Source organism: Pristiophorus japonicus, chromosome 12, assembly GCF_044704955.1.
Source record: "Pristiophorus japonicus isolate sPriJap1 chromosome 12, sPriJap1.hap1, whole genome shotgun sequence".
Lineage (NCBI taxonomy): Eukaryota > Metazoa > Chordata > Chondrichthyes > Pristiophoridae > Pristiophorus > Pristiophorus japonicus.
This window is the reverse complement of record NC_091988.1, coordinates 50484284-50496694: the sequence shown is the minus strand read 5'-3', so window position 1 is coordinate 50496694 and position 12411 is coordinate 50484284. Positions and strand designations below refer to the sequence as shown.

The 12411-nt window shown below is 43.8% G+C and overlaps 1 protein-coding gene across 12 annotated transcripts in view; it reads left to right on the top strand.

The window, feature by feature from the left end:
• Nucleotides 1–10040, top strand: part of pbrm1 (polybromo 1) — an 89644-nt gene extending 79604 nt beyond the window's left edge. For all 12 annotated transcript variants that reach the window (XM_070895429.1, XM_070895434.1, XM_070895431.1 and 9 more), the window contains one exon: nucleotides 9494–10040. In XM_070895429.1, coding sequence (XP_070751530.1) covers nucleotides 9494–9660 — 167 coding nt within the window. In that variant the 3' untranslated portion in view covers nucleotides 9661–10040. The remainder of the gene's footprint in view (nucleotides 1–9493) is intronic.
• The last annotated feature ends 2371 nt before the right edge of the window (nucleotides 10041–12411 follow it).

Here is a 12411-nt window from a genome sequence, read left to right as displayed (position 1 = left end):
GGCTTGGGTTGATAAGTGGCAAATAACATTTGCGCCACACAAGTGGAAAGCAATGACCATCACCAACAAGCAAGAGTCTAACCACTGCCCCTTAACATTCATCAGCATCACCATTGCCGAAACCCCCACCATCAACATCCTGGGGTCACCATTGACCAGAAACTTAACTGGACCAGCCACATAAATACTGTGGCAACAAGAGCGAGTCAGAGACTGGGTATTCTGGGGGAAGTGTCTCCCCTCCAAAGCCTTTCCACCATCTACAAGGCACAAATCAGGAGTGTGATGGAATACTCTCCACTTGCCTGGATGAAGCTCCAACAACTCTCAATTAGCTTGAGACCATTCAGGACAAAGCAACCCACTTGATTGGCACCCCATCTACCACCTTAAACATTCACTCCCTCCACCACTGGCGTGCCGTGGCTGCAGTGTGTACCACCTACAAGATGCACTGCAGCAACTCGCCAAGGCTTCTTCGGCGGCACCTCCCAAACCCACAACCTCTACTGCCTAGAAGGACAAGGGCAGCGGGGCGCATGGGAACGCCATCACCTGCAAGTTCCCCTCCAAGTTACCCACCATCCTGACTTGAAAATATATCGCCATTCCTTCATCGTCGCTGGGTCAGAATCCTGGAACTCCATACCAGCACTGTGGGAGTACCTTCACCACAAGAGCTGCAGCGGTTCAACAAGGCGGCTCACCACTGCCCCTCAAGGACAATTGGGGATGGGCAATAAATGCTGACCTTGCCAATGATGCTCACATCCCAAGAACGAATAAAGAAAAAAAATCAAGAATGCTGACTCATCTTGCAGTTAGGAGTGAATTGATCTGAATGGCGAGCTGAAAGGCTTTTATAATGCTGAAAATTGGGTGAAAACTGGTGGTTGACATGCAACGGTTATCTCATTGTGGGAATGAAAAGACTTTTTTTTAAACTATTGGTGTGAAAATAGTTAAGTAACGAAGGAGTCATCATTCTTGTAGTTCTCTTCTTCCTCCCCACATAGCTTTTCTTTTGTTCAGTTTTCCACATCTGAAGGTAAAATAATCTACATAAGAAATGTTAACCTATCCTTTCTCTTCACAGATAGCTGCTTATGGATTTATTATTGCACTCACATACTTGTATTGTTATATACTGGCAGTATATCTAAAATTAAATGTGAGATATTGGGGCCGAAATTCAGTCCCTGCCGGAAAGCTGGCACACCTACTGTTTTTTTTAAAAAGAGTTTTTACCGCCATTTTGGAGGAGGTTCCCTCTTTCGTGAAATTCAGCTTTGAATTTTTTTTTTGGAATCGGCCAGGAAGTTGGTCATAAAGGGGGCGGAAGTGCGGCGGTAAATGCTGGTGAGGGGCAGAAATGGAGGCGGGACGGATTCTCCGCCGTTGTCGCTCAGTAGCAGTGCGGTGGTGACGTCATTGCGCTTTTGCTTCACCGCGTATCTTGCCTCCGTTAAAGGGGAGAGAATCGGCGACCAGTCGCGATCGGATTCTTGACCACCAGGGAGGGTTTCGGTCAGACCAGCGGCCTGGCACCCAAGAGGGGTGCCAGGCTGCCTGTTAGCAGCCTGGTCGAACCAGGGGACACAATAGTCCGGCCAACATGGAGGTCGGCTGGCAAAAAAAATTAAATGACGGCCGCAGAATTGGGCCCTTGCCTTTAATGACCACTGCACAACCAGGGCTTACAGAGGGAATCAAAGGTGCAACGACAGAAAAAGCGGCAATAAGATTTTTATGGCCAAATTTCGTGGGGGGTGCCAGCGGTGCACCCACTGATGATTCACTCATGGTCGCTCAGAAGCGGTGAGGCAGAAATGGGGACTGCCAGAAAAACCGCCCTGCTGAATTTAGCTTGTGGCAGCCATTCGACCAGAAATTGGCGGCCACTCGACTCCACCGCATGGCCGCCGCAAACAAGCAGCAATGGGTCTTATTCGGGAGCTGAATTTTGGCCCCACTATCAATAGCCTGCTAAATATAATTTGTAAAAAGCTATGCTTAAAATGTATATGTAAATTATACTCAGGATTGATTAGTTGTGTAAGCATTGGTTCAGTGCTCTTGCCTGAGTCGGAAGGTTGGGGGTTCAAGTCTCACTCCAGAGACTTGGGCACATAATCTAGACTGACACTTCAGTGCTGCAGTGTCGGTGGTATCGTTTTTCAGATGAGACATTAAACAGATGCTCCATCTGCCCACTCTAGTGGCGGTAATAGATCCCACAGCACTAATAGAAGAAGAATAAGAGTTCTTCCCTGTGTTTTGGACAATATCCCTCAATCAACATCACTAAAACAAATTATTATCTGGTCATTATCTCATTGCTGTTTGTGGGATCTTGCAGTCGCAAGTTGGCTGCCATGTTTCCCACATTACAACAGTGACTACACTTCAAAAGTACTTCATTGAGCTCTTTAGGGAGTCCTGAGGTCGTGAAAGTTGTCATTTAAAAGTTATCTTACTGCATTAGTGAGTTACTGCTAGGTAAGAATATGGTCTAGCTAATGTGACTAACCTTATATTTATACTCGCACCTAGCATAGTAATCCACATTTCGTGTTCAGATTCACCTGAATACAGCTTATCATTTACTGGAGTTATTTTCTATCATTACATGTTATTGGAGGCTCCCTTGTACACACCTGTGTGGCCCACAAAAATAAGAGCTTCGACACCCCTGCTTTATGAAATATACTAGTGTCATCTAGTGCCGAACAGCAGACACTGCAGAAATCATAGAATGGTTAAAGCACAGAAGGCGGCCATTCGGCCCGTCGAGCCTGTGCCGATTCTCAGCTAGTCCCACTCCCCTGCCCTTTCCCTGTAGGCCTGCAATTTTTTTTCCTTCAGATACTTATCCAACTCCCTTTTGAAAGATAAAATTGAGTCTGCCTCCACCACCCTTTCAGGCAGTGCATTACAGATCATAACCACTCGCTGTGTGAAAAAGTTTTTTCTTACGTCGCTTATGGTTCTTTTGCCAATCACCTTAAATCAGTGTCTGCAAGTTTTTGACCCTTCCGCCATTGGGAACAGTTTCTCTCTATCTACCCTGTCCAAACCCCTCATGATTTTGAACACCTCTATCAAATGTCTTCTCAATCTTCTCTGCTCCACGGAGAACAAGCCCAGCTTCTCCAGTCTATCAATGTAACTGAAGTCCCTCATTCCTGAAATCATTCTCGTAAATCTTTTCTGCAACTTCTCTAAGGCCATCACATCCTTCCTAAAGTGTCGTGCCCAGAATTGGACACAATACTCCAATTGAGGCCGAACCAGTGTATTATACAGGTTCATCATAATTTCTACACTTTTGTACTCTATATCTCTATTTATGAAGCCCAGAATCCTTTTAAACTACTTTCTCAACCTGCCCTGCCACCTTTCAATGATTTATGCACACGTACCCCCAGGTCTCTCTGATCGCGCACCCTCTTTGTACCATTTAGTTTACATGTCCTCTCCTCATTCTTTCTACCAAAATGCATCACTTCACACTTTTCTGCGTTAAACTTCATCTGCCACTTGTTAATCCATTTCACCAGCTTGACTGTGTCTACCTGAAGTCTATCACTCTCCTCCTCACTGTTCACTACAGTTCCAAGTTTTTTGTCATCGACAAATTTTGAAATTGTGCCCGATACAACCACGTTGAAGTCATTAATATATATCAAGAAAAGCAGTAGTCCTAGAACCGACCCCAGGGGAGCACCACTGTATACCTTCCTCCAGTCCGAAAAACTGTGCATTACTACTCTCTGTTTCCTGTCACATAGTCAATTTCATATCCAGGCTGCTTTTCATTCCATGGGCTTCAATTTTGCTGGCAAGCCTATTATGTGGCACTTCGTCGAACGCCTTTTGGAAATCCATGTACATTATGTCAACCGCATTACCCTCATCAACCCTCTCTATTACCGCAACAAAAACTCTTCATCAAATTGGTTAAACGCGATTTGCCTTTAACAAATCCATGCTGGCTTTCCTTAATTAATCCATCCCTATCCAAGTGACTGTTAATGTTGTCCCTGATTACAGTTTCTAAAAGCTTCTCCAATACTGAGGTTAAACTGACTGCTCTGTAGTTGCTGGGTTTATCTTTACTCCCTTTTTTGAACAATGGTGTAACATTTCCAATTCTCCAGTCCGCTGGCACCACCCCCATGTCTGTGGAGGAATGGAATATTATGGCCAGTACCTCTGTGATTTCCAATGCCCTCAGCATCCTAGGGTGCATCTCATCCGCTCCTGACGATTTATCTATTTTAAGTACAGCCAACCTTTCTAATACCTCTATCAATTTTTACTCTATCAAGTGTCTCCACTATCTGCCCCTTCACTATGTTTATGGCAGCATCCTCTTCCTTGGTAAAGACAGATGCAAAGTACTCAGTTAGTACCTCAGCCATACCCATGCATAGGTCTCCTTTTTGATCCCTAATCGGCCCCACTCCTCCTCTTACTACCGTTTTACTATTTATATGCCTATAGAATAGTTTTGGATTACTTTTTATGTTGGCTGCCATTCTATTCTCATATCTTCTCTTTCCCCTTATTTTCTTTTTCACTTCTCCTCTGACCTTTCTAGCCTGATTCTCAAATGTATTTGCAACCTGACATCTTTCATATGCGCTCTTTTTCTGCTTCATCAAGGGAGGGAGGGAGAGTGAGAGAGGGACGATTGACATCGGTGTTGATTCTATAGATGAAGAAGATGATAACAGTCTAAACAAGTACTGTCGCAATAATGATACTAATTTGACCGCTTTTTTGGGTCTCTGCTAGTATCTTACCATTTCTTACTTTAATGCATTGCCTCTCCCAATCCTTTGAGCACTTTATTTCCCCGTTTTAATGTTACATCCTGGTGCCCATTCCCCTGACAAATTAGTTTAAACAGCACTCGCAAAGCTCCCCGCAAGGATATTGGTTCCGACCCTTTTGAGGTACAACCCATCCGGCCTGTACAGGTCCCACCTCCCCCAGAACCAGTCCCAATGTGCCAGGAATCTGAAGCTCTCCTTCCTGCACCATCTATCCAGCCATACATTCATCTGCTCTATCTTCCTATTTCTATACTCACTTGCACGTAGCACTGGGAGTAATCCAGAGATTACTACCTTTGAGGTCCTGCTTTTTAATATCTTTCCTAGTTCCCTTAAATCTGCCTGCAGGACCTCATTATTCTTTCTACCTCTGTCTTTGGTGCCAATATGCACCACGACCTCTGGCTTTTCACTCGTTCCCCCCAGAATGTTCTGCAGCCGCTCAGTGACATCCTTGGCCCTGGCATCAGGGAGGCAACATACCATCCTGGAGTCATGCATGCAGCCGCAGAAATGCCTGTCTTCTCCCCTAACTATCGAATCCCCTACCACTATTGCTCTTCCTCTTTCCCCCCCCTTACAGTTGAGCCACCCGTGGTGCCGCGGACTTGGCTCTGGCTGTGCTCTCCAGAGGAACCATTGCCCTCACCAGTACTCAAAACAGAATACTGGTTGGAGAGCAAGATCCATTCAGAGGACTCTTCCACTACCTGCCTGGTACTCCTTTTCTGCCTGGCGGTCATCCATTCCCTCTCTGCCTGCGCACTCCTTATCTGAGGGATGACCACCTCCTGAAACGTGCTCTACACGTAGCTCTCAGCGTTGTGGATGCATCGCAGTGACGCCAGCTGCTGCTCGAGCTCTGAAACCTGGAGCTTGAGCTCCTCCAGCTGACGACACTTCCTGCACACGTGGTCCTGGATTTCCCACATGGCACAAGATGTGTACTCCTCTAGACCGAGCTGCCCTGCCATGCCTTTATTTATTCAACTAATAACTAACTTTACAGAAAGTTAAAACTATGATGTATCTAATTCGTTATTAATATTTTGTATAGTATTAGTTACTAATTTAATATAGTATTAACTGTTAATACAATTTAGTAGTAATTGTTGCTAATTTAATATAGCATTTAAGAGTTATTAAAGCTATTTAAGCCCCTAACTTGAAGTTAAAATCGGTGTGACCTTTACCAACCAATCAGTTACCAGCTATCCTGTGACATCACTCCTTGTGTTTTTTTCCGAATCGCCGTTCAGCTCCCTCTATGCTGCTGCCGCTGCAGTGCTCCCGCTCTTTCCTGGGCCACCTTTGCCTCTCCCTTTATGCTGCTGCTGCTTCCGCTGCTCTCGCTCAGGTCCACGCTCTTTACTGTAAAGTTCTTTGTTTTCATTTATTTACCAATTTCTTTTTCAACAGAAACAACTTGCATTTTTACTGTACTCATTACATAAAAAAAGAATATCAGCGCTTTGCAGGGAGTGGCTAGCGAGTGGGCTGCGGAGAAGGGGAAATTGGAGTGTCAGGATAGAGCAAAAGCCCAGTCTTAATGTTTTTGAAAGCAGGGAGGGAAGTGGCAAAATGGAGATTCCAAGGATGGGGACTAGGTGGCTGAAGGGGTGTTTTTTTTTAATTAATTCTCGGGATGTGGACGTCACTGGCAAGGCTGACGTTTAATGCCCATCTCTAGTTGCCCTAAGAAAATGATGGTGGAATTTTGTCTTGAGCCTTTAGTAGTTTAATACAACTAAGTTTAATACAGTTTAATACAATTAGACTATTAGAGGGAACAGCTTGCGACAGCCTGGCCCGGAAATTGGTGCGGTCCTGGCCTGCAAGACCATCAGCAGGCCGGGGCCATTAGAGGGAGCAACGTGCAGCGGTATACCACTGCAGGGAGCAGCGCTGTGCTGCTGCAAGAGGGCAGCGGCTGTGAAGAGGGCGACTGGATTGGACGTCACCGTAACCCAGGTCGGTGATTGGAGCATGGGCAGGTACAGCAGGAGCAGCGAGGTCGGGGCGCAGGAGCGGCAAAAGATTGCAGAGCGATGCAATCGAGGCCCAGGAGAGGCGTGACTTCGGGGCCCAGAAGAGGCGAGGGCCCAGGGGCAGCACGGGCCAGCCCACACTGCGAATATGTGTGCACACTAGGTCCGTGCAGCAGAGCTGATCTCCAGTCGTCTTGGTTAATCCTTGCTACTGGACCAAGACCTAGCTCTGTCAAGCCCGTGTGGTGGCTGGTTTGCAACGACCACGTTACAAAAATCCACGCACAGGCATCTTCCACCCTTCAAGATTTAGTTCTGGATCTGGAATATTAGTCCTTCATTGAAACACCTGTGAACTCATCCCTTTTTGGTGTGGAAGCAAGTCATCCTCGATACGAAGGACTGTCTAAGAAGAAGACAACTAAGTGGCTTGCTAGGCCACTTCAGATTGTAGTTGAGTGTCAACCACATTGGTGTGCCACATATAGGTCAGACCGGGTAAGGGTGGCAGATTTCCTTCCCTGAAAGTAGTTGGGTTTTGATGACAATCCGACCGCTTCATGTTCATTTTTACTGGTACCGTCATTTTTTTTTCCAAATGTTTTTCTATCCTGAATTAAAAATCTCAAACTGCCTTGGGATTTAAACAAAGGTGAAGTAGAGGGAGTGATGGTGTTGGTGGACTAGAAGATGTGTGCAGCAAAAGGGCTGGAGGAGATTGGGGAGGTAGGGAGAGGTTTGAAGGTGAGAACCTTAATATCAGTTCCCTGGGATACAGTAAGCCAACAGAGTTTAGCGGGGACAGTCACAGGACCTAATGCAAGTGACTACTTGTTAGGGTTAACTTCAAACCACCACTCGGAGGTTAGCCTTAAAGTAAATGCAGTTTTTATTAATTAATAGATGCAAGCCGGCAGGGGAGCTATTCCGTAAGGAACGCTCAAAGAAGTGGCTGGAGACATCTTCATTTATACAATTTCAGATTAAGTCATTACGTAATTATGCAAGTTACAATTAATACATGATAGATTAATACATTAATAGATATAGCGTTTCTTCCAGTCTGGCTTCCGTATGCCTTAAATGGTAATTATGGATACATGCCTTATGATTCATTCTTGTTATTCCATTCAATTTCTGTTATCTCTCTCTGTTCTTTGCCTCCCACGGCCTTGGTCTGTGAACTCAAACATTTGCTTTTCTGTGGAATGTTTCCCAGTCTGTGGGTTCTATTTTAAAATCTATTAACTCCATTTTAAAATGGCACAATTAATAATAATATTAAGAATTTACCTCAGCATTCTGGATACTTGTCATTTAGGATCAGTAGAAGCGAGCAAAAAAGAAAGATTTGCATTTATATAGTGCCTTTCACGAGCACCAGGTATCTCAAAGCACTTTACAGCCAGTGAAGTATTTTTGGAGTGTAGTCACTGTTATAATGTGGAAAACATGTGGGTAGCCATCAAGAATAGTTGGGAACCGAAAATGTATAACTAGATGCCAAGCAAGAGGCACAAATAGAGAGGATTAGGGTGATGTTCTGAATATATGATATTTGAAGGGAGAGCGCGAAGTGGCACGGCAGACGGCATCAGGGAATTCCAGAAGAATTAAGTTTAGTGGCTGAACAAGTGCCCAACAAGAGGTGAGTGAGAGAACATTAGTCCAGTGTTAGAGGAGTGGAGGGGACATATGGCTGGAAGAGGAGATTACGGAGGTAGAGTAGGGCAAATCCATTAAGGGATTGGAACATTTTTCCTGTTTTTACGATGGATGCATCAATAGATCAACCGACATTCAAACTCAGACTGTTTCTAAAATTTAGCATTTTTTACGTCTTGTGTATCTTTTAGCTGCACATGGAGATCATATCTGGCGGGTTCTGTATCATTTCCCTACTACGTCACCAAAAGTCATTTCACCTCCACACCAATGCAATATAATTCTGTTGTACTTACTGGTTACTTTCCAGCAACGATTCTCTTTCATTGTATTTCTACCTTAAGCCATCTGTTATGTTGATCTTTTCACTCGCCATTTAACTAGTATATTTATGTGATGTGAGCCATATTTATATTCACTGTGGTTGCAAATGAACATTAGTGTAGTGGTGCGGGGAATACCAGAAATGATGTCCGCTAGTGTTTTTTTAAGATTTATTCTTCCTTGAAATGTAAAGGAAAATTTAGCAAGACAGCACTCATGCAATCAGATAGTGGATCAGTATATTGGGCACAGAGATCAGCCATCCAGTTTGCATCTCTGTGATTTTCCAGTTGTTAAAGTTAATCGCAGGGAAATTGGTAGTGCTCTGAATCAAATGTGAGGATCTCTACTGGGACAGCGGCTTCACAAAATTTGCCCTATAATGTCTTCATCAATCGAAATTCTGGTAAACCCAACGTGGCTAACAGCCTTTAAGCTGATATCCAGTAAACTAAAAGAAAAGCATTTTATAGATTGGATTTTTAAATGTATTACTGCTCCTGCCTGAGGATCTTTAATGTATTTCAAAAGTGAGTAATTTTCAGCTCCTGGATGGCTGTGGAGGCACCATGCTGTGACCTGGTTTTTCAACCTTGAGCTACATCTGCCCAAAATGGTAGTGAAATTATCAAATACACACCTACATATATCACATTGCCTTATGTTCCTTTACAGCAAGAAGACAAGATGTCCACCTTACAAAAGAACAAGAGAGCCGATTGCCCTCTCACTGGTTAAAGAGTAAGGGTGCTCACACAACCATGGTTGATGCTCTGTGGCGTTTACGTGACATCATGCTGCGTGACACTCTAAATATTCGGCATGCATACAGTCTGGAATAATGTCTGAGTTCCTGTTATTTTACCACCATTTGTTATGATGCAAAAGTTACGTGAAAAGTGTGGCTGTGTGTTTTAGTACCTTTGTGGAAATGATAGTACAATTTATTTTACTGCATTTCTTGTATGGTCAAATTGTATTTGTTTTTATAAAGACTTTTTAAATAAGCTGTCACTGGACATTTCAATTTACTATTGTTAGACTCCGCTATGGTCTTATGGGAAACCCTATTATATTTTTGCACTGATTCTATCCCTTGTATAGAATTCAGTTTCATTTTTTCACTGGTACTTTGGAGGCTGAGCATGCTTGCTCAGTACATTTGTGTTGTAATGAGACTAATTTGAACATTTTTCATTAATAAAAAGGAAAGTACATCCAACCAAGGCGTGTGGGTCTGATTTTCCAACCGTAAAGTGATATCACATCTTATGGATTTTGCTCACTTGGATCTGAACTGATCTAGCTCAATCTCCATTCAGATGCTTTCCATTCTTTTGTTAGTTGTTAAACAGTATTGCTTGTCTATAGGCAATAGGCAATTATGTCATTGGTACCAGATGACTTGCATCACACATGTGGTTGTCTATGAAAAATGTAGCTTGGGTCATGTGGATGAATTCAGCACCATATTCCAAGTCTTCTGTAATTCCCCCAAAAAAGTAGCCACAGGTACACAACTTAATTAGTGTACAATGAAGCCAAATGACTGCTCTCTAGGTGTACACATGTCATGACAAAATGCACATTGGAAAAATTAATTTAACTATCACACCATTGTGCTGTTAAAGTGCAATTAGGATGCTTTATACACAATTTGTATCCGACTGTAAATAGCATAAACATGCAGCAGATTCCCCTCTCCAATTATATGTTCATTTTGTACAGCCCATCTAAAAACAGTTGATACAGCATCTGGTTTTAATTGTCTTCATTTTGAAGAGACTGCTAAAAAAAAAAACATTTACTCAATTTTTTTCATACAATGAATTTGAGATGGCTTGACTTTTTTTTTAATGACAATTTTGAGAGAGAACCTATTATGATGTTCTACCCACTTGAGATGTTGAGTAGAAAAGGTTGTGACCCCAGTGATGCATCTACTTCGAGTGAGAATGGAGTGAATCCCACACTCCGCCATTTTTAACTACAACATTCTCGTATTATTGGTCTAGATTTCCTACCGATCTGTTCTGAGGAACCAATCTAACCACACTCTTTGGAACATCAATACACTCTAGTTTCAGAGAGTCTCTGGGTGAACTCCTGTACCGAGGGTTTACGGCCCCAGCCAATTAAGGGAGCTTCTGTCGCTTGTGCAGAAAATGTTTGTGGAGTTTGCGGCGGTAACATGCTTCATAGCAACTTTACCGTAATAATATACCATCAGCAGGCATTTATACCTTGATACTTTACCATCAGCTGCACCTGCAAATGACACCCAACATTTTTTTTTCTTTATTCATTCATGGGATGTGAGCATCGCTGGCATTGCCCATTCCTAATTGCCCTTAACTGAGAGGGCAGTTAAGAGTCAACCACATTGCTGTGGGTCATAGAAACATAGAAAATGGGTGCAGGAGTAGGCCATTCGGCCCTTCGAGCCTGCACCGCCATTCAATAAGATTATGGCTGATCATTCCTTCAGTACCCCTTTCCTGCTTTTTCTCCATACCTCTTGATCCCCTTAGCCATAAGGGCCATATCTAACTCCCTCTTAAATATATCCAATGAACTGGCATCAACAACTCTCTGCGGCAGGGAATTCCACAGGTTAACAACTCTCTGAGTGAAGAAGTTTCCCCTCATCTCAGTCTTAAATGGTCTACCCCTTATCCTAAGGCTATGTCCACTGGTTCTGGACTTCCCCAACATCGGGAACGTTCTTCCCACATCTAACCTGTCCAGTCCCGTCAGAATACATAAGAACATAAGAATTAGGAACAGAAGTAGGCCATCTAGCCCCTCGAGCCTGCTCCGCCATTCAACAAGATCATGGCTGATCTGGCCGTGGACTCAGATCCACTTACCCACCTGCTCCCCGTAACCCTTAATTCCCTTATTGGTTAAAAATCTATCTATCTGTGATTTGAATACATTCAATGAGCTAGCCTCAACTGCTTCCTTGGGCAGAGAATTCCACAGATTCACAACCCTCTGGGAGAAGAAATTCCTTCTCAACTCGGTTTTAAATTGGCTCCCCTGTATTTTGAGGCTGTGCCCCCTCGTTCTAGTCTCCCGACCAGTGGAAACAACCTCCCTGCCTCTATCTTGTCTATCCCTTTCATTATTTTAAATGTTTCTAGAAGATCACCCCTCATCCTTCTGAACTCCAACGAGTAAAGACCCAGTCTACTCAATCTATCATAAGGTAACCCTCTCATCTCCGGAATCAGCCGAGTGAATCGTCTCTGTACCCCCTCCAAAGCCAGTATATCCTTCCTTAAGTAAGGTGACCAAAACTGCACGCAGTACTCCAGGTGAGGCCTCACTAATACCCTATACAGTTGCAGCAGGACCTCCCTGCTTTTGTACTCCATCCCTCTCGCATTGAAGGCCAACATTCCATTCGCCTTCCTGATTACCTGCTGCACCTGCAAACTAACTTTTTGGGATTCGTGCACAAGGACCCCCAGGTCCCTCTGCACCGCAGCATGTTGTCATTTCTCCCCATTCAAATAATATTCCCTTTTACTGTTTTCCCCCCCCCCAAGGTGGATGACCTCACATTTTCCGACATTATATTCCATCTG